The 27440-nt window shown below is 42.2% G+C and overlaps 1 protein-coding gene across 2 annotated transcripts in view; it reads left to right on the top strand.

Annotated features, from left to right (window-relative positions):
* PTPRG (protein tyrosine phosphatase receptor type G) overlaps positions 1-27440 on the top strand; it is a 402421-nt gene that overhangs the window by 274511 nt on the left and 100470 nt on the right. For both annotated transcript variants that reach the window (XM_067003205.1, XM_048069739.2), the window contains 2 exons: positions 13358-13424; positions 25340-25497. In XM_067003205.1, coding sequence (XP_066859306.1) covers positions 13358-13424; positions 25340-25497 — 225 coding nt within the window. The remainder of the gene's footprint in view (positions 1-13357; positions 13425-25339; positions 25498-27440) is intronic.

The raw sequence follows: 27440 nt of genomic DNA, 5'->3' as shown, positions 1-27440 counted from the left end.
TTGGCAAACTGTTCTTTATGAGTAACGTAAAATGATGTACCACATTACAAAGTAGCTTGGTTATTACAAAGCTCAGTCTTGCTTCTGAGAGAATGGATTTTTTCAGCGGAAAATTCATCTTTACTTGCTGCAAGAATATTGCTCAAACAGATTAACTTTGAATCTCAGTGTATTTTATAGTGTGTCTCATGTTATTTTAAGGCTGTAAATATATTAGCTGATCTGTAAGCTTTGCTTAAGTTACTGCTTTCTGGGTTTTAGGAGAAATAGGATCCCATTATGCAGGAATCAGGATGATTGAATTAAATCACCCCTTTTGATATATGATTTTCCCTCAGGATCATACCACCAGATCAATATTTAAAAACAACTATGTGGGTAAGTGTTGATTAGAAAGCAAAGCACCATAACCCTAACCAGCTAAGCTAGTATTTCTGTGTGTATTTTATCGGTGATCTGTATGGTATTATCTATGTGCCTGTATAGTAGAAGCAGTCAAGAGAAAATTTTCTTACTTCTTCCCCCCTGCCTACCTTGCCACCTGGCAAACCTTCTTTATCATATCTGGATCCTATAAAACACGTAATGTAATTTGAAATACTCTTGTGTGAAACATGATTAGACTACATCAATCACTTTTCAAATATTTTTTGCTGCATTTCATATTCTAAACTGCTAAAAGCACATGCTTTTATATCCTTCTGCGTTTCAGGGGAGGCATGAGCAGACAGCTAGTTCCCCATCTTGGGTAAAGCAGGATTGTTAGGAACTCTCCCCAAACGCATACCAGTCAGATTAAACTTTAGGTTAGCGTGTCGGAATGCTCTCCTTTTGCCAGCTCATTACGAGTGATACAGCTAAGCAAACTGTTGCCTTCTGCTACCCCAGATATCTACGGAGATTTATCATATTTCAGCTAATAAGCTTACCTTCTCTAACAGCACATGGGCCTCCCCACCTTATGGCCAGACTTGTCTCTTCTTATAACTCGAGCAGAGAATTAAAGACCAGAGCAAAGCTGGCTTTTAAACCTAAGGTAGAGCTGCCTGGTAGTCTCCGTGTTGGGGATGAAGACATCCATCATTTCGGAGTCTGAACTCGCTTGTTACCTAGACCTGCTCCACGCTGCTCCTTGAGTAGATGTCGATACCTCTCTGTGGACAGATGGTGGGAGAAGGGGGTGACGGCTGGGAAGGTGGCACCGCCTCGGTGTGCGGCAGGGCCATATGGGCACTCAGGCTTAGGGAAACTTGGTCTGTGCCTGCGGCACAGCTGGCTGCTACCACACCTGTCTAATAGAGTTGCTGAAAGGCTGTATAAATTCATGCTGAGCTGTGGAGATTATCTCTGTCAGCTGTTCTCGTGTCAGAAGCAATTTTTTTAATGTTGCATTTATGTCATGAGTGCCCAGCCTATGTCTGCCTGTTAGGACGTACCCTCTTTGTTCCTCCATTACTGCTTGTGTTGCAGCTGAGGCATATAGCCAGGGTTTACTGCTAAAAATAGAAGATTTTTTTATGCCTTTCTTAGCATACCTTATATTAAAATGCTTGCTGCCTTCCCCTATAAATCCAGGTGTAGAAAGAGTGCAAATGCAGGTGTGCCCTCCCATTGTGCTGGGATTAGAGGCCAGTCCACAGGGAACATGGGATGTTCCAGGACCAGGCTCTGGAAGCCCTCTCGTCCTCACAGCAGCCACTGGTGCAGTGCTCCTTGTGTGCGTGTTACAGCTGAGATGGAGTTTAAACCGTGTTGGGTCCTCATGTGGTTTGGAGAGAGTTCTCTGTGCACTGACTTTCGTAAGCTTGCTCCGTACCAGCTCAAGTGTTTGGCAGGGGAAAGTCTGACACAGGCTGTAGTGTCTGCAGTAGGTGGTCAAATGATGGTGGTGCCAGGCTTTAAGAAGAAAGATGAGAAGTTTCTCTAGAGGTCGGTACTGCAGATGGGTCAGGCGCAAAGCACGTGCCAGCAGCCCGGACGGCCCAGCAGACTGGTCACACCATTGGTGGTAGGATCATAAGCAGCGGGTGTGATCTGTGAACACCCAGGAATTAAAGCACCGGGGAGTGAACAGACAAGGTTATAAAGAAGGAAGTAAACTTCTGTAAATCATAGGTAGGTTCTCTGGCAGGCAGATTCAGAGAGTTTGCGAGAGGAGAGGAGATGGAAGACCCTTCCTGAAAGCATTCCCGTGTGCACCCACCTGCAGGAAGCTTCTCCACTGCTCTGGGTCAGACTGGACTTGTAAAAAGAGCACCTTTCATTCTAACCGTGTTTTAGTTTTGTTTAAAATCATATTCAGTTGCATTTCATTTCTTCGCTCAATCCTTTTCCTGAGAATTTGAGATTCTGGCAGTTTTGAAGTTACATCCTCTGTCGGAAGAGGGCTTCCTGACCAGATCCAGAGCTTGAAACTCCCCTCCGTAGATGGGTCACACTCGGCAGGAGCACCGGAAAGCTGTAAGAAGCCCGCGGAGCGGAGGCATGAAGGGTAAAGCATCCTGAGGAGTTCTGTGGCTTTAAGACTATCACCTACTCACGATGATTGAATAGCATTCACTTTGCCACTGCTGAAATGTAGAACATCTTGAAACAAGCGTACATGTCATGTTAGTTTTTGGGATTCTTTGTATTTCAAGAGGAAGAAACTGCTGCCACAAACTCAATGTTTCCCAGGCTTTTAATGCACTTGTATTCTAAGTGCTTTTTTCTGCACAATAATTTCCCCATTTCCTCTGAACACAAGCCATGATACTTGTTGAAATGTTTTTGTAAGGAACTGAGTGAGTTGTTGGGTCATTCTAACCAAGTGAAAAACAAACAGCTTGACATATGATCCTCACTGTTGTGTGTAGTGTTCCACCGGGTGAAATAGGGTGGGTTTTTTTGAGCTGTGCTTTTGTTGCTGCAGGAGCTTGAGCAGCACAGAAGCGGCTGAGAAGAAAATTGTGGGCCACATCCTGCCATTCTTAATTCAGCGGCTTAAAGAAGGTTTAGATGAGGACTGCCTCATCTCACCTGCCTCTCGGAGTTCTGCTGCTGTGACAGCTCCGCTGCTGGTACCTGCCCTGGCCCAAGGATGTCCCTCTTGGTGCATCTCCTGCCCACCAGCAGTGGGAGTCCTCGACAGTCCCACAGCTGAGCACTGTGCCCTTTCTGCTGGATTCAGTTTCCCCGGGCTAGCCCATTTGCTGCCCTCCATGGCCCAGGCTAATTTTTGTCCGTCTCCATGGGAAGACATCCAGGTAGGGGTGGAAGGAGACAGGGACCTCTCAGTGGTGCGGAACGCAGGGGAAGGAGAGGAGGAGGTGACACAACCGTGCAAGGGTTCTCGAGGGGGTGATGTGGAACGATTTGGGAAGAGAAGATGCTGTAGCGTTGGAGGAGACAGAAACAGCTCGCTGGGTGGGAAGAAAGAGCGAGGAGGATGTGGCAGGTGGGCGATGGAAGAGGGAGGTGGCTCAGAAATGAGAGCGGAGGCACAAGTGAAGAAACTGAGGATTAGCTGGTGCTTTCTTACCATAGGTACCGTGAGTACTGCACTGTGCAAGGACGTGGCACTTTGAAAAGGTGCACACATCTGCAGGAAATTAAATTACATTGAGAATTTTTATAAGTTGAGAAAAAATCAAGAACTTGCTTGAGAGAGAACCATAAATACCAAAAAAACTGTATTGTGGTTGACCGACTTGCTTGTCCTATTGTGCCACGAAGCTATTAATGAACACCACTGGTCTAAAATTGGGTTCTCGTACCACAAAGACGCCCGGAAACCCAAGCGCCCTCCCAGCCCACGGCTTCGTTAGGCACGGGAAATGTGCTGTGGCTGCTGCAGCGGCTTCAGGAGATGAGTTCACACCAACCTACCTAAAAACAGGCAAAAGGAACAAGCAAACTACATTGGAGTTTGATGTTTCAAAGCAGGAGATAAAAATTCTGCCCTACAACAATTCATTTTCATTGGATTTCTAATTTAATTGTGAACTGAGGTGTGGTTGTCATTGGGGAAGTGGCTGTGTAACTTAATTGACATTTCTGCATCCTTTGTGTTTGTGACTCATAGATGCCGGCTTGAGTCATCTTGTACTGGCGGGCTGGAGAGAGCCGCTGCTGCAGTCATGGGGAAATGAGCTGAGGGCAATGCTGAGAGAGAGAGAAAAATGAGGACTTTTCATGTAGAATGAGTGAAAGATGCTGGGAAGCTGAGACGAATCCTTTTCTTCATTTTAAAGGGGCGATTGTTGTGACCTCTGTCACCAAAATCCTTTGTGTTGTCTGCAAGAGAGGAAAAAGGCCGGAAATCTCTGCTGCATCCTAGGCAAGCTTAGCTGGAGCAATTAAATTACAAACCTCCTGCAAAACGCTGGGGTTCCAGATGCCCATCTGAGCTGTTCTCTTCCACCCTTCACATTTTGCTCAGCGCATTTTATTTTGTTGTTTAGCCACCAGGAAAAAAAAAATAGCTGAAGGTATTTTTTGTTTTTTTCTCAGTTGCATATGTTTCTACCAGATTCAAGCCAGGAGCAGAAGAAAATGAAAACTAATTTCCATTCTTGGTTTCACAGTTTTGAGTTCAGCCTCTCCAAACATGTGAAGCTGTGTACCAAAGAGTGGGTGCTGTGTGACGATCTGGCTGTAGTGCTCCTGATGGTTTTTTTCATTATACCATTTCATTTCCCTCCTTACTTAGGTCAAAATGGTTATTTTTGCCTACAAACTCACATAAATTGGGCAGATTATGGAAACTCTAAACCAGGCCCAACTCTATTTTTTTTCTTTTAAACTCAGATGGTGAGAGCAGTTTATAACTGATGGCAGTTTTTATAAAATAGGCTCCATCCTGATAAAATGTTACCCCCTGGTGTGTCATTTTTCCAGCTGAACTGCTGGTAGGATTGAGAGATCTTGCACACTGCTGCTTAAATAAGTAGACTACATGCTCTATGAAGAAATCATATTATTTTCTCAAAGGAGAACAAGTAGGCTCAGTGCACCAAAATTGCTTTAAATAAACTTGCAGCTACTCTTTCCCTTTTTTGCGCAGCTGCAGATGGTACAGTCTATCAATCAAGCTTTCTTGGCTTTGAGAATCTGCTGCTGAAGTTGTCTTGCCTCTGTGTTGCAATTACATTTTTGTCTTTTACAGAGCTTTGCATCTTAAACACTCTATTGCCGCTAATCAGATTGTGCTTTTGAGCTTGCACATATCTTTTGTTTTTCCTTAGATAAATGCTTATTAAGGCCTTTCAGTAATTTGTTAATTGAATGTGCTAGTCACTTACAGTAAACCAGCAGTGTCGTGCTTTCGAAGCGCAAGAATACTTTGGTGAAATTAATGCCTACGAGGCTACCTTATCAATGGTGTGAGTCAAAGTTTACAAATGAGGGGCTTACAAAAAGAAAGAAAAATGCATTGCTGGCTGTTTGTTTATTTATTTATGTTTACCATTCTGGAGTTGCAAATCTGGTGGTAGTGAATGGAGGCGATGCTCGGGGAGGAAGCTGTGAAGTATTGCTCAGCCTGCTGAGCTGATCAGTCAGCTGCCAGCACGTGTACAATACCTGGTCAATGTTTCCGTCTGCTAACAAAGAAACTCAATGTGCACAAACAGAACAGAGCAATACTTAGCTCTACCTTTCTGTTTCATGCTCTTGTTTTGTTCTTTTTTTATTGAGACAGTCTTACAGCTTTTGTGAAGTCCTTGGTAAACATTCTCCTGAGTGTTTTTCTGAGGAAGTCCTTTTGCACTTAGGACACTGATATTTCAGCCGACCTTTGGTGTAGAAGTGACTATTTGCGCATCTTGCATTTTCAGGCTTCCCTACTGGGCACAGTGAAAATGTATATTGCTGATCCGTATCTGAGTTTGTCCCATCCTTGTCCGAGGATGTCTGCAACTAACTCAGGCTGAGATGCAGATGGTACAAAGTGAGGGAGGATGCAAGCTAAGGTCGAGAGGAGCTGTGGTTGCCTCCATTGCAAGTGGCTGCTTTGCACTCAAAGATAAGGGGCAGCCAGAACACCTGACCCCAAAGTCAGTTCAGTAGCTTTTAAAACCATTTGGGACTTTTTTTTTTTAAATGCATTTTTCTCCTTGGTACCGCTAGTTAATATCTCACTGTAGACACCCTCCAAAGCTGTGATGAAATATGAAGTTAATACATCACTAGCAAGCTTTCAGTCAGAATGATATATTATTCAAATTGGAATTAGCTAGAGGGATCAATGCACACCCATTATTCTATTTAAAATAATCATTGGAAGACTCATTAACTTTTTTCCCCCTCTTTTCAAACAACATAGTGAATGAAACATCTACGAACATCTCCTCTGCCAGCGTATGCACCTCTATGTCTTCAGTATATGTTCATTCATAGCAAGATTATTAACACCTGAAAGCCAAAACCCAGACTGAACCCAATAGAATTTGCTTTCAAGTCACTGAACCTGAAACCAGTTGCTGTAGGCAAAGGTGAGCTTAGCTCTAATGCACATTTTTAAAAAAAAAATCAAAGGTCACGGCAATATCTGTGTGAAATAGTGCATGCGCCAGCAGAAGGTTCGGTGTCACATCTTGCCTGGGTACGGTACCTGTTATTCTCTCTGATTTTACACATGAGCAGCAGCTTGAAGTATTAAGGGAGCTGTTTCCATTTCTTGTTTTCCCTTACAAATATGTTCTGCAGGACACTTTGGGCAGTTCATTCATTACACGGCAAATGCTTTCCATCTCCCAGCTCACCTCCGCGAGGCTGCAGGCTTTTGGCCAGCTTTGTCCTTTTGCGTGAACTCCCGTGGGAGATGTGCAATTATGAGCGTGTGGAGAGAAGGCGGGCAAATGGAAGAAATTATCATCTGTGGAGGAACAGGAATGTATCATTCCTGGATCATTTGGTGCTTGTGAAGGTGAAAAATATGCAGAGCACCAAATCTGGCTTATCGTTGTGTTGGGAGCTCTGTAGGCATTTTTTGCCTTCATAGATAACTCAGTATGCTGCAGCTTTGTCCACTGTCCCTTTTCACCCATCAATTCTCCTGAAAAAAAAAAAAAAAGTCAAAATAAATATATCCTACTGTATTTCAAACCAAAACACGTGTAAACTTTCTATATCTGTTCATCACATTCCAGGTCTGGCTGAAATCTTTCACTTCCTTTTGTTCAGAAGTGTTTAAGAAAATGAGATATTTATCCACAACCAGATTTTACAATGTGGGCTTCAAAAGGGAGAGAGGAGAAACAACGGATTTTGTGCAGAGCAAAAGGGTATGCAAAGCCAGGATGTGTTTCCTTTCTTAGTGCTGCTGACCTGTGCAAGGTTGGAGTGGGATTGTTCAGAAGGGTTAGGAGTAGCACCTACCCAAGCTGTTAGCGAGCTTTAAAATAAATGGGCCCCAAAGACAAGAATTTGAGGTTTCACTAGCAATTTGCCAAGTGCCTTCCCTTTGAGAAAAGTATGTTTCTTTTGACTGTATCTTGAATTCTTTGAAATCCTGTTGCTGTGAGGTTAAAATATATGTATTGTGTGGCAGAATGTTTGCATTAATGGGATTCTTCTCATTTCTGTTCTAAAACAGTGAAAATCTTTGCCATGGAGCTTGAGGACTGGCATCTGCCCAACGGTACTGCTCTGATAAGAGAATAAATCGTTTAACCACGTTGATTGTCCTGAAACCCTACAGGACAATTTAATCTCTGCAACCTAGTTAATTTATAACAGTTTTCTTTTTTCTTGGTTGTTTGTACAGCGTGTTCAGAGACTCGAGTATTTGGCCGGCGAGCTGTAGATCTTAGCCGCGAGCTGAATGGGAGCTGAAGGCATGCAGTTAGGGGGAATATTACCCCTGACTTTCACCATTGAAATTGAAAGTAGAATTTGACACATTGGCTTCTCTCTGTGTCAGCCATTGTCACTGGCTTCAGCTGCCACGGTTAAGTATGTAGTCATTCATCCTTGGCAGACACCATCCTTTACAGCACAAGAGGATGGTCTCTGGATGTTAATGCCATGGCGCTCTGGGAGCAGCTGGCTATATCGAATTCAAGGCATGCAGATTGTCTTGGCCATTTTACTTAGCAGATGGGTAAGGCTTGATAGATTGAAGATTTAGTTTCCAAGTCAAGGGCCAAATGTTGCAGTGGGAGAGAAAAGTAAATTATATCACTATTCTGAGGGGAAAGGCTCAGGTAGTGTATCACAAAATTGTTGCCATTCATTTTCCCCTGACTTGCACAAAATGCATGTCATTTCACCTTTCAATATAGCTGGCTATGGCATTCTCCTTGGTTGTGAGATGCTTTGCAGTACTGTCTGTGAGCCATTTAATGAGCTTGAAAGCAGTTGCTGCAAATTTATGACAGTTTAATAAGTCTAAATGCCAGATTTTTTGTAGTTGGAAATGAGAGAGAAATTTGTATTTCATATCACTCAGACTGGAAGGGTTTTCTTCTGTTCTTTTTTCCCCACACCCTTTTCTTCAATACAGTAGATCTATTTAAACATATTTTTAAAAGAAAAGCATATTCCTTACTTTGGAGCTGTTCAAGCTATTAATATTCCCCTACTTTTTGCAGGGTGACTGGTACCAGTGATGATTAGAGGGCTTTGTGGTGCATCCCCCAGCCTTTCTCATGTTGCTTGGAGGGAGGAGGATAACCTGGTTTTGGAGAGGCACCCAACGCAATGGAAACGGGGGAGAGAGGGTGGGGGGAGTCTTGCCCTCTGGGCAGGGGTCTTTGAATTACATCTGGTGTAGCTGTGTGGCCTTCCAGCTGCCTCAGTGCTTACCTGGGGTTCCTGTGGTTTTTATTTATTCATTATTTTTTGTAAAAAATCAAACTCGAAAATTTTGCCTGAGACTCATTTTTTTTGTGCTTTATAGAACTGTTTTCAGCAGAAAGACAGGTCATGGTTTACTTATACAAATTAACATATGGTTTAAATTATATAGCATGTGGTATAAATTTGAACACTTTACAATTCTGCTGATTTTTGTGAAATCAGACACTTAAGAGGTTCTGGGTTTGTTCCATAAAATAATCAGAGAAGCGGAGAGCTTCGGCTACTTAACAGATAGCGAATGACAGAAAACGAGGGCTGTCTTTTGTTGCTGCTTGTTTGTTTGCTTGTTTTTAACTCATTAGCACATGCTGAGCTTAGTACTGTGGTAACATAGAGGCTTTCTATAGGGTAATGTCCATAAAGTTTGTCTTCACCACTGTGGCTTGGTGCTGTACGTAGCAGCCCAGCTCTGGGGCTCTCTGACCCCATCACACTCTTGCACCTCCTCTGGAACTTTCCTCTCTGGAGCATCGCTGTCGTTATCCCCAGGAAGAGCTTGGCTCCCTGGTGTCCCTCCTGCCCTGTTAACTCTGAGGGCAGGGCTGCAGGAACAGCGCTTGCAAGCAAAGGTACAACAGGTTGTGCTGCTGAAAGGTGTTAACGCTCTTGTCAATAGAGTTCATGACTGATCAACCTTGCTGTTAACTGCAGAATGAATCATTTTTCAGTCCCCGCATTAGATGCAGGAGCTGTAAGTAAATGCAACCTGTCTAGGGTAATGATTTCCACCGTGACTTCACTTGAAGAACGTCCCTGTTTTATGACTGCAGAATGGGGTCGCTTGTGCATGACCTTTTCCTACATTGCAAATGCCTCTTTTATTCACGGCATTAACGGCAAGCTCTTCATGCTACCCAGAACTGCATGTGCACCAGGTATCGAAGTCACCCAAAGGGTATGACAAGTAAGTTTTTGCTTCCCCGTGTCATCTTCATTCCATATTTACCCTATGGTGAGACCTCTCAGCACAGGAAGCTGCTTAATGATATTCCTGTGTTTATTTTTCCCTTGCACTTAGCACAATAGCTACCTGTTTGTGCTGAAGAGGATTACAGACATCGTTCAATTATAAATGATGCAAGCAATCGTTATTTATCTTGTTTCCTGCAGACCTATAGAGTGTTAGTCAGTCTTGAGGGAGTGCATCATCTTCAGGAAACAGCATTTGTCGTGGTGGTGCTGCGAGTATTTTAGGGCAATTTCAGGATGGTTTTCCATCTGTCCCATTAATCCGTGCTGTGCAGAGCACTCATGACCAGCGGCACAACAGGTTTGTGTTTGTCTGTGAAATTCCTGTGCTTGAGAAATTTTCGTTGGTGACATTTCTTCTGTGTTAAGCCTCCAGAAGGAGGAGGGGGAATCTCACTGCTCTTGTCTCACAGGTAAAGAAAAGCTTTAGCCAGCAGAAGGCCTGTGCTGGGTGAAGCCAAAGTGTCACAACCAAGTCGCAGGTGTATGGTCGTTCTCTCATCATGAGAAATGTGGCATGTAAAGTCAACCTGAAGAATTCGTTTCTGTTGTCCTTTAGAATATATCCATAACATAATAAAAAATACTCTTCTGTAAGTCAGATTATATAACAGGAAAAAAAAACCAGTTTGTGGTAGATTTTGTCTTCCCCTGGCCCAGCCTTTCTTTTGAGCATCAGCTGTTTTCAGAGACAGGATTCTTGTATGGGTGAATCTCTGCTCTCAACCAGCCTGGTAGCTCCAGGCCAGTTAAACCAGAGACATACAGCACTGGGGATAGAACTTGACATTCTGGGTTTCAGAAACCTGCTTTTTTCTATGAACAGCAGCAGAAAAAAGAGAGAGAGCTGGGGAGGGGGGAAAAAAAATCAAGGATTTTTTATTTTTTTTAAAGAACTTGAGGGAAAAAAAGATGTAAGAAAAGTTTTGCTCTGAATTCTGAAGCATTCCACAAAATGAGAAAACTTTTTGGCACTTTTCTATTGGTCTTGCCAAGATCCTGAGAAGGGTATAGCGAGATGTGGGAGAACAGCGTGCGAGTATAAGGAAAAAAGGGGGGAAGCATCTGGAAGGAAAGTAAGACTATATCCCAAGCAGGTCTGAACTGACATCTCCACGAGTGGTACTTGTTTGCCTGAGATTTTTGAGAGAAACATGAGATCCCACTCCCGATACCCTCGGAGAAAACATGATTACAGATGCATGGAGCATATGCTTTCCCACCCCCAAAGAAGTAACATGACTCTTGATTTCATGCTATTGGAGAACACAACATTTTCGCAGAATATGTTATCAAAAAGATTGCTTAGATGGATCTATATAGGCATACCACCTCAGCAGATTAAGGGGCGCTGCCAAGGCTGAGGTTAAGAATTGATCTACTTTGACAGAAAATCCCAAAAGGAAGAGTTTTAACCTTTAGGTTTCTTTCCATCTATTTGCTTTCTTTGGACTGATTGTAGCTGTCACCAGAGATAAAAACAAAGCAAACAAAATAGAATTCTATACAACTTACAGTTAAATAGCAATAAATAAAACATTGTTTGAGTCCAGTGTAAGTTTTTCTTACAGAATTGTACTAAATAACTAGTAGCTTTTTTAATGATTTTTCTTTAGTGGTGGCCATGGCTTGGAGAAACCTGAATAAATGGAAAAGATGCAGGAACGTGTCTTCCAACAGCTCTGCATTTTTAAAGTGTTTACTGTTGATTTGCCAGAAGCCAGGCAGAACTTACAAAGTGGGTCATTGGGTTCAGTATACTGTGCTTATTATTTATACAGAGTCCAAAATGTACAGAGCACCCTTTTGGGCACATAAAAGTTCATGCTTCAAAGAGCTTACAGCCTTCAGGCCTAATAATATTATTGCCAGTATCATCTAAGCTATATATATTTCAAAGCTGCTTCTGCTGCTTTCATAATTTTATTGCAAATCTTGCCCTACCTGATCGTTGCGAGTCCTGGAGTACTGTGTTGAGAAAAGAATCTTCAATTTCCATTTAAAACACCAAACCAAACCTTTTTTTTTTTTTTTTTTCCTGGAGACAAGAGCGTGTGAATGTTTCCTGAACGCAGCAGCTTAGTTCAAAGGCCAAATAAACAGGAAAAAAAGAAAGTTGCCTTTCTTGTTTTTTCCGCCTCAATGCAGTTGTCTAGAAAAATAATAATGAGGTTTCAAAGATTTATTATTAGTAAAGGGGAAGAAGGATGGGAAGAGGTGTGAAACTTGGGCCAGTGGATGCCAGTTTTCTCCTCCACCGGGCAGGTAGAATTTGTGAATTTATTTTATTTTTTACAGTAATGCAGTTTTGGATGTGCTGCAGTCAGTGATGCAGTCGCTCTTCCTAAGAGCGAGCTCCAAGCCAGTTCCGCACTTCACGCGACAGTGTGCTCCCTGCTGGGCATTAGTTCTTCTCTCACGTTTTCTTCTTTTATCTCCACCACTTCTTTGCTCAATGTTAAATTGTGAACAGAAAGTGTTTAAGCTCTGTTTTTCCTCACAACGTGAGATCGTGGGCAGGCAGGAGTACAGGAGCTCTTCTGCAGTCAACATGTTTCCGTAATGGGAGCAGTCAATCCAAAAATGACCAACAGGATTCAGGTTTCTGATACCGACTTGTGGCAAAAAAAAAAAAAAAAAAAAAAAAAAAAAGTACTACATGAATGAGGCACATACCAATATTTATTTCCCCAAAGTAAATTGCATGTATTTTAGGTAATGGGACATGTTCACAAAAATTGTATGTTTTCCTTCAATATCTCTGAAGATGCAAAATGTTAAAAATAATTCTAAAAAAAACATTATTGGTTGTAAATTCCTTGGCTGTGTTGCAAGTAGGCGACTGAGGTAATGGGTTTAATTTGAAATTATGGAGCTCAACGAGGTTTGTACTTCCACTGCCTTTCCCTCCTTTCTGTGGTGCTGGGGCTCCTTGTTGCAGAGGGCATGGATGTTAGCCAACCATGGAAGAAATACTGTGGAAGTACCGGTTTTGGTAGTACAGGCAATTGCATTTTCAAAAATCAGAGATTTCTTGATCCTCTCTTGTAACTCTTTTTCTTCTCTCTTGTCCAAGCGGCACTAAATTAAATAAATGTAAAAAGATGAATAGCAACGAGATGTCAGGGCCCAACTGCATTACGGCTGAAAGGGGTCCAGCTCTACTGGGTGCAGTGGCAGCACCAGATTTATTCCTGTATCAGTAAGGGATGGACTGTTCTGAGATAACTTCTGTTTATCACAGCAGTTTTCCTCTATGAAAGGAGAAGTAGCTGGAGAAAAATTGGCTCTCTGTTTTTAGGTTTTGTTGGGTGATAGTATTGCTAGTGTTTTAATGAATTCAGAGAATGCTTTCTTTTAATTTAACCTTCCTTACTTTATTTCATTACACCATGTATCTTTGGCATTTGGTGAAGAGCCATTGTAAATGTGAGAACTAAGCAGCTTGTTAGATAACATCTTTTTTTTTCTCTTTAGAAGATTAAACTGAGACTGTTCTGTCTGATGCCAGAATAGATGTAACCAATCCTGTATCCTTTGCATGTAGGTCAGTCAGAGGGACAATCCAGCACTGGATTCCATTATCCATGGGTTGAAGGGCGTCGTACATCACGGTAAGTAGCTGCTTAAACTTTCTTCTTGCTGGGAAGGGGAGAAGGGCAGGAATGTTGTCCTTAGAGGATCAAGTCACCCCTGGAAGGATGCAGAGCCTGCACATTCCTCATTCACGATGTCTAAGGGCATTACAGCCATTATTTGATTGGTAAAGACCGTCGTCATTTGTTACCTGAAAATGGGTTGGGGTTAACAGTAAACAATTTATTTCTTTTCAGTCGGTGCTCTAGAATGCGTAAGTTATCAATCAAAACCTACTACAATACATCATTCGTATTAGTACTTCGAAGGCAGCGTTGATGCTTCACTCCTGCTATTTATCTTCTGTTTGCTCTAAAAATACTCCTCTCTGAAGTTTCTATTTGTTTATAAATTATTTGTCTTTCAAATTTAGGGAGCTGATAATGAAACAGAAAATTAACTATCTGTGAAAATTAATTAAACTTTGCAGCAGATGAACATCTTTCTAATGCTGACATAAATAGGATCATTCGACTGTTCTGATGCATATAAAGCTATTATCCTTGAACTTAAAGCAGGTACTGAAATAAATATTAATATATTTTATACTTTTAGAAGCAGTTTTTACTTAGGAATTTTACTGAAGCCTTATCACGGGTAATGCATCATTAGCAATGACATCAAGATGCTCCGGTTCCAGAAGTACTCATGTCAGGTTTTAATATAATGATTTGTAAAGTTTTAATAATCTCATTATAATTCAAAAGGCGTCTGCTGGAATGGTGTTAGGTACTCTAATAAATCTCCGTCCCATCTATAATGCTGCGATAAAACATCTTTGCACCTTTTCAGAGGATTGTCTTTAGACATTAGCTAGTGCTGTAGAGCTTAACAAACATTTTTTTCTCTTGACTGCAAACCTAAAACTAGTTGACAGTGTTAGATTAAAACAAATAGGATTTTGGATTAATTGCTCTACTTTCAGAGTCATTTAACATTGCAACTGGGAACACTAATAAATCCAATGGAAGTGAAAAATAGGGGTTAAATGATAACATACCATAAAGTCCTTCATTTAGAGAATTTTCCATAGGTTTTGCTGTTTATAAATTGCAGTGTTCTGCTGTGAGATAAAAACAACACACACAGCTGAAAAACTGTTGCTTTCCACAAAAATAGATGTTATTATCTAGCTCCCACTGGGTAGCAAAACAGGCTAGCAAAAATAAAGTGAGGACCAGTTGGGCTGCAAAGATTTTTCAGCGGCTGCGTAATTTGACACTGAAGTCAAGCTGCCATTTAACTGGACCAAGATCTCTTTTTAGCTTTGTTTTCTACCTGCCTTCTATTTCAAGACACTACCCCCTGCAAGCTCTATGCTATTTTAGCCATCTCATCATATTTTTTTCTGCTCCGTCTCTTGCTCCTCTCCGCTGCAGCTGTAATAGCCAGTAGCGGATAATCACACCAATGCCTCCTAAGAGTATTATTCCATTCCCAAAAATAATTGTTTGGGTAGGATGTGACACGGTCCCGAGGTTGTGATTTCTCTGACCACATAATGATTAGTCCGACTTGGCACTGCCTACCCACAGCAAAATCTGGGTGGATAAAAGGCGTTTATTTTTGTTTTGCTCACAATGCACAGAAGGGTACTAGTGTTTCAAGTAAAGGAATTCGCTTGATATATTTCAATAGCTAGTTTCCTTTTAAAAACATTAAGGAAGAAAAAGAGGAAAATCTTGCTTTCCTTCCTGTTTCAAAGGCCCTGATTAAAGGCCTTTTCTAAGGCTCTTTTCGTGGGTAACATAAGGGAATTTCCTCCTACAAAGTAGTTGTTCAAAGAAATTGTTCTCTTTAACTTAGATATTGGTGGAACGCTTCAGTGAAGAATTCTTATATCCTATCTCTCTTCTAATGTTATTATGTAGAATAATAGTAAAGATGTGAGCTTTAATTCCAGCCACCCTCATTTCTTTTCTTGATGTAATTTACTTATATCTTATGTGAGCACATTTTTATGAATTTATCTTAAAAGACTCTTCCAACCTTCCATTTGGCTGCATTCAGCTGGGACCCTAAGGCAACAACGAACTTTTTGGCTGAAATAGACTGGAGAACTCATGTGGGTTTTGGACAGTGTGGCTGGATCAAGCAAAGATCCAACAAAAGAAGCTGGAGAAAAGCAAAATGGAAACCTTAAGTTTCTTTGCATATTATAATACTTCCACACCCACGTTATTCTTAGGTGGTCATGACAATACAGAGGCACTGTAGAAATCAAGAGTTATAATTACCTTGATTTTAAATGTTCGTGTGCCCTCTTGCTGGAGAGAACATCAGCCCCTTGGCACTGCTCCTGCCATGCACCTCATTTCAACATTCCTATTTATGTAAGATTTCCTTCTTTTTCCATCTCTGTCTCCTTCTGACCAGCAACGCATCCTTGCTGATTTGGGCTGCATGGTCACTCCTTCTTCCCAATCATTCCGTTTTTAAGAAGGAAATAGTACACACACAAACTATCCTCATTTCTTCACTTGCCATACTAGAAGGCTTGTCCCTATATGGGGACTCGGTTCTGCACCATGCAGGGCAGAGCACCCACGCTGCCCTGTCCCTGTGATGGCAGCAGCTCGAACGCCCCTCAGTTACAAGTAAGGGTGCTGCTGATGAGTGGGGATCTCACTTTTCATTTTTCTTGTGTAGCATTTCAGTTTTCTGTGGAATTCTTACATGTTTACAGTGCACTTCTTAAGGGTAGGCAAACAATTCAAGCGTCAGGAGGACTTTCTGCAGAAGTGAAAGCAATTTTTGCTTGAGATTTTGTCAGGGATTTGAATTACTTACTAATTTGATGGAACATAAATAATTGTGCCCTTCACAGTGTCACCAGCTTAGTAACAATGACAGAGAAACGTACGCATAAAAATCAATACAGGCTTAGTTACTACTCAGAGTTCACTTTATTTCCTCATCTCCAGGCATAATTTTCTAGAATCTTAATGTCACATTAAGCTTAATTTTACATGAGCAAACGTTTAAAGTTTCTTGGCTGGAAGGAAAACCGATGAGGTCCCAAACACGCTGACGAAGTTTGGATCGACGATAACGCCTTTGGGTTTGCCCCGCAGCTTCCTGCTGAACAGTACGTTCCCGTCACGCCGCTGCTCCCAAACTCCCGCGGCCGCCCGCGCAGAGCATTGTAAAGGCACACGAACGACGAGGAGGCTCTTTTCAGAGCTGTCAGCTGCCTGTTGCTGATTTTAAAATTGCTTTCTGTTCTGTGCTCTGCCAAGGATTTGTCACACCTCCCGCCAGCGAGGTGCCTGCTATTCTCACTCCTGCTTTCCCTGCCGCGAAGCGCGCGGCGAGCACGCGTCTGCCACGGAGCCGCTGGAGACTGACAGCTGGGAGCACGCAGTCCTCCCTCCGCAGAAGGGATGGAGCACAGGCGGGCGTGATGTGCTTTTTCTGACGCCGACTTGCCGGTGTCTTTCAGCTCTAACCACTGGGGGTCTTTTTTAGCTCCTCTTCGAACGCTGTTTTCCTCGCGGAAGCTGGCAGCAGAGCCTCCAGCTGCGCTGGTGGGATGATGCATGTCCTTCATTGAAGGTGCATGGTTGAGTAACGAACGACATGGGGCCTAGTCATGGTGCTGGAAATCGGACTTTTCTGCCTCTTTTTTGCTGCTGATGTGTTCACCTGAGTGCCCTGAGCCTCTTTCTGCTCCTCGCGATGCTGAGGAGCGTGGGGCAGGACAGAGCTGTGTGCAAGGACTGAGCAGGCTCCCAGGGCTTCAGGGAGGGCAATCGTACCCCCGGGGGAACTGGGGAGACGTGAAATGCCAGGTTATGTCTTATGCAGTTGATTTGCATTAAAATGGCCACAAAAGCTTTTGTCTGTCTCATGCTTCAGCAAGATCTCAGAGGAGCACCTAACAGGGTGGAGCTATTAGACAGAAACATTGCTTTTCTTCACCTCCGCTGTCTTTGGCTCACCCCTTTTAGTACCATTTTGTGCATAAGCCTCTTAGAGATGGTTTTTCCTTGTTCTTACCAGCTGCCTGAAAGGCACTAAAAGGTGATTCCTTCCCTGATTTCAATCCCGAAGGCAGTGCCTGGAGCTGGAGGCTGTGCAGCATTTGCTTCTCCCAGGCTGGGCATGGATGCTCTGCTTGGTCCCCTTTCACCCCACAGGCAAGGAGTTATCAGAGGAGCAGGATCCCGCGCTACCCCAGGCTCGTGGAAAACCTTTCACTGTGATGGAAACCTTGTTTTGTCACTTGTCCTGTTCTCTGTGACTGTCACGAGAACCTACACAGATCAGCAGAAAGTTATTAGCGAAGCACAAATAAATTACCGTGACAGAAGAGCCTCTATTAATGTCACAGAGATGGGGCTCTTATTCCCTTCCTTGTCAAAAGCGAGCAGTGAAAATCAAGGTGCAGCCAGATCAAAAGCGTAGGTACAAAGTGAATCGATGGCATCTGTTGCTTGTTTGCGAGCATGGGGTGGGGTGCTGGGTAGAGGGATGCCTTTGTCTATTTAAAAGGGAGTTTAGGAACATTCTTGTTTTTATTTCCTCTGCCTTTCAATCACCAGAGTGCCTTAACTTAAGCTCAGCATGGGGCAGAGTGAGCTCTTGGGTCTCCCGCAAGGTGGGCAAGAGGTGTTGAGGTGTATTGGGGGCGACCACCAAAGCTTCAGGGGCTGCTGGGGAGACCATACCGAAATACAGTGGAAACAGAATTGCTTTAGCAACAGAAAAAGGAGCGAATAAATATGTTACACATCTCTCCAGTTGTCCTAGGCAAAAGGCAGTGAATAACCTGTTAAAATAAATCAGCACTAAAAAGGAAGCAATCCAGACAGTGTTAGTTACCCTGTGGATCTATCACACCAGAAGGCATAATAACAAGAAAACACCATTAGCAGCATGACAGGTTTTTTCTTTTGTTTTTAACTTTAACCATAATGCCACCTGACAAGCTGTTTGCTTTCTGCACCAAATATCAGGGGTTGCAGAGAAGAAAGGCAGGGGAGAGGGGTGAGGGCGAGGCGTGCTGCTGTGGGACCTTGCCTTTTAAAGCAAAACTTTGAAGAAAGCACAAACCCAATTTGGAACAAGGAAGCCCATCAAAGGAAGAGCAGCGCGATGTGTTGAACTGAGAACGAAATGTGGAAGAGTGTTTTTTTTTTTTTTTTTTTCCTCTGGGATGATCTGGGTATATTCTTTTGTTTTCTGATCTGTTCTTGTGTTCACAGTCAGAGTAGCCGTGTGAAAGGGGCCAGGACACGGTTGCTGTGGAGCAAAGGCAAGGAGGAGGGAAGTGGGAAATGAAGATGAGAGCAGAGGTGATAAGTTCACACCTTTATATAGGGCAGCTGTGTGCATAGCTGCAGGGGTCTGGATCATTTAAAAGAATAAATGATGGAAGTCTTAGAAATCTCTGGACCTTCACCTGTCTGCTCTGTGGAAAGCAGTGCTGGTCATGGCTGACCACAGACCAGCAAGCTGACATATAATTAATACGTTGCACAGAAAAACTAAGTCAAGCTAACAAAAAGAAGATTGCAGCAATAAGAACTCAAAATTTAAGATGTGGCTGAATTTAGGTTGATGATGAGCGTGAGCAAAGCACGGGGGACAGGGAGGAGTTGTGTGCTTTGCTGGTGGGTTTTGAGGCAATTTGCTGAGAAGAGAGGGGCGTCAAAGTCCGAGAAGGTGCAGTTGTGCTGTGGCTCCACTGAAGGATGTGAAAAGGACATGCTCCTCTGGCCAGCTCTGCCTCGCTTCACCCTGCCTGTGCTAGGGGTCAGCTTGCTCCAGGGATCCTCTTCTCCTCTGAAGGTCTCCTCTCAGTTTCTTTTTCCTCCAGTCAGTGGTGCCTACTCTGTATTTCTCAGTTTCCATGTCCCCTCTCAGTTTGACTTCATATGTACCTCTGCCTTGGGTTAGATGTTGTGAAACCTGGAGAAGCCTCATGCAGTCTAGAATGGCAACAAGCCGTTAGGCCCAAGCCCTGCATCAGCAGTATTTAAGCATTAGAGGTTCCGATTTTATTTTTTACTTCCTTGCAGGCTTAAGACTCCTCCTCCCCAGCTAAACCTTTTCTTCTTAAACTCTTTAAAGAGAGGGAGGGAGAAAAATAAAGCCTGAGACTGGCACCTGCCATGGAAATGTTCAACTTTCTTTTTTTTTCCATGGGAGACTCTCCTTTTTTTTATTTCCTCTCTTCATTGTGCCCCTCGCCAGTTGTCTCAGGTTAAATGAGACTGCAGGCTCCCTGAGTAAGGACTGTTATTCTCATTCCCCTCCTCTCTGCCATGCTGTGCTGTGGTTCTTTGCATTGTTCAGCAGAGGATGTAGCCTTTAAAAAAATAAAATAAAAATTGGAGTAATAGTTGTACAGTAAGTGACAAGAATTAGACTGGGTCCAGAGGTCTGTCAGAAACTGCTCTTCATACTGGATATACACAGCAAGTACTCATGTGAAGATCTCTTCAATTAAAGTAACATATATTTGTAATCTCATCTTTAACATCACCACAGCGAGTCTGGTCCCTGTCTCTGGTGTGCAGCCTGCTTTATCTTGGAAGTTCTGGCTCAGTGGGCGTGTGGCATGGTGTCCTTTTGATTATTTTTGTGTGTTTGTTTTTTAATGTTTGAATGCAGAAGCTTTAGAATGGCTTGGCTCATTGTGAAAATGAAATTGGCAGTAACATTGTTTAACAAATTTGGGAGACTTTCAAAGCTCTTCGTATTGGTATTGCAGATTTCAGTTATTCAAAGTGTAGCTGGGTAACGTTTCCACCTATCAGGCATTGCACATACGTTAATTTTGGAAATAAGCTCATTTTAAGATATTGTTTTCAATGCAGCCAAGTTCCTGTTTTCTTACAGAAAAGCACGATGAAAGTCCAGAGCATTCCATGAGATATAAATGGACTTGGCATATAGTTATTTTCTTGTGATCTCCGATCCAAGTTCCTGTTAGATTTGAAAAGGGGTTTGATCACAGATAGTTGTGATGCTGTTTACCTGAATATCTCAAGAACCCTCCTATTCCACAGTGATTCGGTTAAAATTCAGGGCTATCTTCTTCCAGCATTTCACAGAATTTATTTTTAGCAAGTCAGTCCTTGAAGTCGAAATATCCAACTGATAGCTCCTGCAATATAATATTTGTTGGCATCAACTTCTGAAAACTGCAGTACTTGGTGGAGATCTGCCACCGGTATCTGTTTCAAGATCTGATTTTTCCTCTGCTGGGAAAACTATTGTGCACAGCTCGGTATTAGCTCACATGTGGTGATGCTTTAACAAATACAGAGCGTAAATAGGTCAGCTCTTTAAAGCGTGCCTGCGATTGCTGTGACTTTGGGTTGGGTTACGCAAAGAATGGCCCTTGGTTCCATGCAAAGCAGTGGGGAGATTTACCAGCCCAAACAAAGAATATACTGAGCATTACTGGATGATGAGGAAAAAAAAAAATATATATTTCTTTGTCTAGTAAACCAAAATAACGTTGGGAGACTACACCTGATGTTGTCGAAACAGGTACTTGGTCATTCAGATGTTATCATAGGTTGCTTGGTCCTACATTTTTGTGTTCTGTTTCTGCACCTAAATTGGCAAAAGAGAGTTTGCATGTGTCACATAAATACGTTTCCTACCGCATTAGTAGGAATGTAAGTTTTTCTGTTGGTTTGCAGGCAAATCTGGAACCAGAATGTGTGGTCTGCCCATGTGTACTTGTTTCAGTTTCATTGCTATTCAGGGACAAAGACTAAGAGATAGACATGACTGTTGTGTCAGAAAGTCAGATGCATTACCAGCTGACGGTTAATTCCTTTTCGTGGATGCGAGTTAAAATACCATATTGTGCTTTTATGCCGGGGAATACTCAGTAGTTTAAATGTCACATTCATTGTCTTAATTGTCAACAATGAATCTGTGGCACCTGATAATTTTTCCTGTGGAAATATTAGAGTGAATGCGTTTCTACGAGCCTTGGTGCTGTAAACAAAGGATCCCTGTTTGCTGACTGTCAGTAAAAGTGGCTGTACGGCATTAGAGGGGCATCTCGGCGGACGTCCCAGGTGCCGCTCTTGTCCGCATTGCCTGGACGTGGCAGCCACAGCAATGCCTACCTCGTTGCTTTCTCAGAGGAATGCTCTGTGGTTCGAGGTCTGTCATTAGGGTCCTGATCTCTGTGGCTCCGATTTCCTGCTTGTTTATTTTTCTGCTTGAGTGCACGCCTGTGCTCTTGCACCGATGGAGTAGGGCAAGGAGCAGCAGAAGAGCCCACACAGGTGTGAGGCTGGTTCACACGTAAGAGCGAGTAGGTGGCTCGTGGGTGGCTTTTGCAGCAGTCATTGCAGTGGTTCACAGGTATTTGCAGGTCAACACAGATGTTATCGCTGATGTTTTATTGCTTTTGTCTGCCAGTTCTCTTCTTAGTACCTGTCAGCAAATGCTCTCTTGTTATTTTTTATTTTGGTTTTCGTTCTCGCACGGAAGATCATATAGTTCCCAGCCTTGTCTGGTTTCTCCCTCCTGTAAACTCCTCATCCTGCTCAGTCTGTCCCCAGTCTTCCGGGCAAAACTCATTCCAGCCCCAAGCAGGGAAAATGGGAAATAGGAGCTGGCTTTGGAAGACAGGGAAGAAAGGTTTGATGTTTTTTCTAGCTTCGCTCTTTACAATTTAGTAGGAATGTTAGTGTGAATACACACACGCTCTTATGTATATATGCGTATATATATACACATATGTATATATACATATACAAAATATTTCCTCCATATTCAGTCAATACTGTTGCTTAGCTTGCAAATGATTCTTTTTACAGATTCACCACCAATAATAGCAATTTAAGGATGAAGTTTTAAGTGACTTGATTTTCAAATCCTATTTTCAAAACCGTCTCAAGCTCTTAGGAACATAATTTCATGTCACTTACTGTTTCTATATGATATTGAAGAGATATATTGGAGATAGACTCCTGAATTTCTAAGTCACTTTTTCTTTAAGCTTTTCATGAAGCTGTTTGTGACTCCAGTTGCTAAAACTGCACCATGCATCTAGATGGAAGTGATATAAATGAATAATCCTTTTTCAAAAGTACTAGGTTATTAAACCATAATCAATTGATTATCATCTATTTTAATAGTCATTTTAATCCAATTATAGGTAGTTTTTATTTTAATCTTTGGAATTCATTAACAAAAACTTACAGCGTTGCTTGTAGCCATGAAAAATTAGATAGAGTACACCCTGTCCCACTTAAACTGTGTATTAGCAAAGCTAGTTTTTCCTCAATAAATAGTCTTTTTCATATATCTGACTATGACTTTCCAAACGCTTAGGAAAGAAACCTTCCTAATTGATAACCAAAATTTAATCGTAGTTGGATACTTCCAGTTTGCATTCAAATAAGGTATTTCTCTGTCTAAATAAGCTTCCCTTGGTTGATTATTCATATTGTAGTTCAGAATGTTTAAAAATGAAAGACAGAGTTGGATGAAATGTAGACTACTTAATACAGTGTGTGTTTAATATAAAAGTCATGCATTATTCATTTTCGCAATTTGAATAACTTTGAATTTAGCATCCCTGTTCTTCATCTTTTCCTTTGATGAACAATTAATTATTAAAATATAATATTGTCAGCATATGGCACAAAAATCCTTGAAAGTGTAAAATGAGCTTCTTTCTCCTGTCATTCCTTGATAAAGGGATACTCTGTATTCTAGGATTTCCAGGGAATGTTTGGCCAGCATCTTAAGTGTTTCCATCATTCTAAATAAAAGGTTATAAAAGTTAAAAATAGCTAAATTAATTGTAACTGAAGCCTTATTTCATAAATGTTTCAATAAAAATGGATACAAGGGGAAAGCTCTTTTCAAAATGTCCTGTACCTCCCATCTATCTCATTTATAGTCATCGGCTGTTAACGTGAAGAGGATGTTTGCATGTTCAAATACTCTTTCAGATTCATAGCAGTCCGCTCTGTGCTCGACTTCCACAGAGAGAGAGTTTCTTAAATAGAAACACGTCATTTTGCTCTGGAGCTGTATGCCTGCTAAATTTCAAAAATCAACTCCTCTGACTGAGTTTGCAATTTTTCTAACCAATTTTTCCTGTATAAAAATAAGGCAATGAGTTTTTAATTGGAAATCAAATTAAATACGACCTTTTGCTGTGATTATGATTTCTTGATTAGTTCTCTTTGAACTTTGGCCAATCATATATATTTTACTATTTATTATCTAAGCACACTTTTTTCTGAAGATAGGCTATGAAGGGAAAATGTGTTTTACTCTTTGTTTTTTTCTTGTGGGTTGAGAAGCCCTTCATACCTGCCTGGAATAGGAGGAGAGAAATTGTTAATGAAGAAATTACAGTATTCTGTTGCAATGTGGAGTACTTTGACTTTAATAGAATTACTCATATTTTGGAACACCAAAGGCTACAAAAACTTTCCACACTTGCCAATAACGTGCAGAAGAACAGAAGACGTCCGGAGAGCATCATATATTTGCACCTTGCAGCAGCAGTGGAGGAAAACAATCCCCTTGTTTACCAGGCTGCTGTTCAGAGCTATAGGCAAACCTCTTGATTTGATCGAGACTTCTAGAAAACTGTGGGATCTGTGGAAGCTGATTTTGCGGACCTCATCCATATTCATTTCCTTCTGACTTCATGACGATGTGTGTGCTGGTCATCAACCTGCCCACTTCACCAGCCTGTGGGGGGGGGAGCAGACTTGCTTAGCAGCTCTGGTGAGACAGAGAGAAAAGAGTTTCTGCTACCTGAAGGTAGACTTTTGTTTGGAGCAAGAAGAATATAGAAAGTGAGGAATTGTGATGTATGGAAGAGCCTCGCGTGTCAGCATGCCCTGAGGCAGTGAGCACCTTTGCACAGATTGAGAGGGAGCTTCGGCCTGTGAGTCAACATAAATTGCAGAGGATAAATACTCAGGGATGGCAGGGAAATTGTCTTGCCTGCAGCTGTTTCCTCCTTTCATTTATTTATTTTTCTTCACAGTGTTAAATATTACCAGCTTGTCACTGTTACTTGAAGCTAAACGCTTTCAGTGTGTAGGTTTGCGTTTCAGGCTGTTCAAGGAGCCTTCTTGGAGGAAAGACTTCATCCCCCAGCCTGCAGGACCACAGGAAGGAGTTTCTTGGATGGAAGGGGAAGAGTGTTTTTACCTCTGAGACATGTTTGCGGTGCTGTGCCGACTGCATCCAGCAGCAGCCCCGTCATTGCCCGTGTGGCTGGGTGCAGGCAATCCCATACGGGCACCGTCTGGATGCTGCTCTGAGCACCACGTTGAGCTGGAGCTTGGCTTTAGAGATGCCCTGCTGCCTTGCTGCCCTTCCCCTCAGTTCAACCCTGGTGGCTCCTGGAGATGTTTGGCTGGCCACTGCCTTGGCCATCTTGGCAGCCCACAGAGGGACTGACTGCGCTTCTGTGTCCCTTTCCCCTGCTGGTGGGGACAGGACGGGCACACGACCCGGTGCTCTTTGGTCACGCAGCAACAAGCGGGACCGCTGGGATCGAGCTTTGTTCCTTCGAGGCTCTGACAAACACTCACTGCCATCAAGCTGAAGAGCAATTTACTGAGTGCTGAAGCCACTGAATACGGTGTTATTTCTGTGCTAGCATAAAGCAGTGGGATAACAAGGGCATTTCACACCTGCACGCCTTCTAAATAGGAGCAGTATAGGACTGACTAGCATTTTGGCTGCTCTTATAATAATCAACACATCAACTCTTACAGAGACTTCCTGATAGGGTGTTTCCATCCTTCATTATATATATATATGATAAAATATGTTGTTGCCATTACACCTTGCTAGGCTGCCTCTCAATGTGATGTCTGCTTTAAAGACACGTAAAAAAAAAAAAAGTGTAATTTTACTTGTCAATCTTCCCCCGCAGAGAAGGAGACCTTTCTGGATCCCTTTGTGCTGAGGGACCTTCTGCCGGCATCGCTGGGGAGTTACTACCGCTACACGGGTTCCCTGACGACTCCTCCGTGCAGCGAGATCGTGGAGTGGATTGTTTTTCGGAAGCCTGTTCCCATTTCTTACCATCAGGTGTGTTTAGTTTGTCCATGAAATCTCTTGATTTGCTCTCTTTCAGACAGTGTTTTCAAAACCCAATGTTTCAATTTTGAGAACAAAAAAGTTTCTGTTGACAAAAAAGGAAGTGTTGGTGATTTTTTTTTTCTTCAGTAATATTGTTTCTGAGCAAGAGCCATCAGTCTTAAGAAGACAGTACAACATGAAACCTAGTTTCCTTTCAATGATTTATTTGGTATTGTTTTTGTTAAGATTAAATTAAGCTGTGGTGTAAATATTTACATGGAGTTCCCTTTTATTCTTTTTAATTGAAACTTTCTTTTCAAAGTAAAGTGAGTGATTTCAGTTCTGCTCAGATTTAGTAATTTGAACTAATTACATTAGAAAAGATGTGTTTCCATTAATTCTCCATGGTTAACTGTTTTTGTAACACAGTAAAGCTGCCATTATGTGCTTAGAGAGCTGGTACACAAATCTTTAAAATTAGCACATAGCAGCTTTTAATGCAAATAGATGCAATGTCTGGGATTTGTCTGGAGAAGAATGTTCCCAATAAAGTAATGGATAAATGCAGTCAAATGTTTACCAGTTAAGAGTATTTTTGACATTTTAAGATTGTCATCTTTAGAAAACCATCCTGCTGAAATTAGTCTTTCCTTTATTCATCTGTCTTGAGTTACCAAAGCAAAGTTCTTAAATACATTAACTCTGTAAACTCTAAGGGAGTAGTTCACAGGGTGGTCGTGACTGACAGATGTTGGTTCTCAAGGATTTCAAAAGGGCGGAAGGCAATTGCTGTGTCCCCACTCCAGGCTTGTTTTCACTTTTTCTGGATCCCATTGCTTCTCCTGTGGAACCCTTTCATGTTTTTTTTGAAGTGCCTTGTTCAAACGCTCAGGTCTCAGCACTTTCAGCTGGGCTCCCCTGAGGCTCGGGGACATGGCAGGATGCATGTGTCGAGCCACCTGTGCTGGTATTACTTCACCTTTTTCACAAAAGCGCGATGTTATTACCCGTGTTCAGCTGGTGGCCAGCAGGAACTCTTTTGCTAGATGCTCTCTCCAGAGCACTCTCTAGCAGTGCTGCTGAACATCATGTGTTCACGCAGGCGACGATTCTGGCTGAAGCGTGGGACTTTTTGCACATGGTCGCAGTTGAATCGGACCCTTTGTTTTTTTCAGGCTGTTTCTCTGATTGTCAAGATCATTTTGAATTCTGTCCTTGCCTGCAGGATACTTGCAAGCCCTTGTAGCTTTTCACTACATCAATAACTTTACTGTTTACTCCTGGGTGGCTGTGAGGCCTGACCCACACTCAGTTTTATACCCTGCATACCACCCTGTATACACATCGAGTGGGTCATGGACTTTTTTCTTCTTTTTCTGTTTTAACAAATGCAAATGAACTGCTAAATACCAATTATGGCTATCACTATTGTGGTATAAAGGTACTTTATCCTGGCAGAGCTTCTTTCCTGTGCTGTAGAGCGGTAACTGTGCCAAGCCAAGCCTTTAAAATTTGGCATTGTGCTGCTTTATGAATGTGTGTGTGGTTGAAGAGCTGGGTATTCTGTATGTAGACAGACTTTCATTGATACTACAACACATGTGGAATAAATAATAGTATTCTTCCCCTTGGCAGTTCTAGATGGGTGTATTTTAAGGGCCTGCCACCCTGCCATTGCTATGATTATTATTTGTTCCTCTAACAGAAACAGTGCAGTATAATCCATTGCCACAGTTTAACCTTCTTTATCGCAAACCCCATGAAGCAGTCTGTAATCCCAGAGGAGGAAAGTGATATTGTTTAAGCTTTGTTGCTGTTCCAATTAAATCCTTGCTTTTGTGCAAAATACCTTGCTGTAAAAAGGACAGTACTGAAGTGGTCCATTTGTGGAGGCTTCTCTGTTTTATTCTCAGTGCTCCATCATCATCATCTCTCCCGATAATTAGACAACA

The sequence above is a fragment of the Anser cygnoides genome, chromosome 10 (assembly GCF_040182565.1).
Source record: "Anser cygnoides isolate HZ-2024a breed goose chromosome 10, Taihu_goose_T2T_genome, whole genome shotgun sequence".
Lineage (NCBI taxonomy): Eukaryota > Metazoa > Chordata > Aves > Anseriformes > Anatidae > Anser > Anser cygnoides.
The sequence above is the reverse complement of the archived record's forward strand: the minus strand, read 5'-3'. Positions and strand labels throughout refer to the sequence as shown.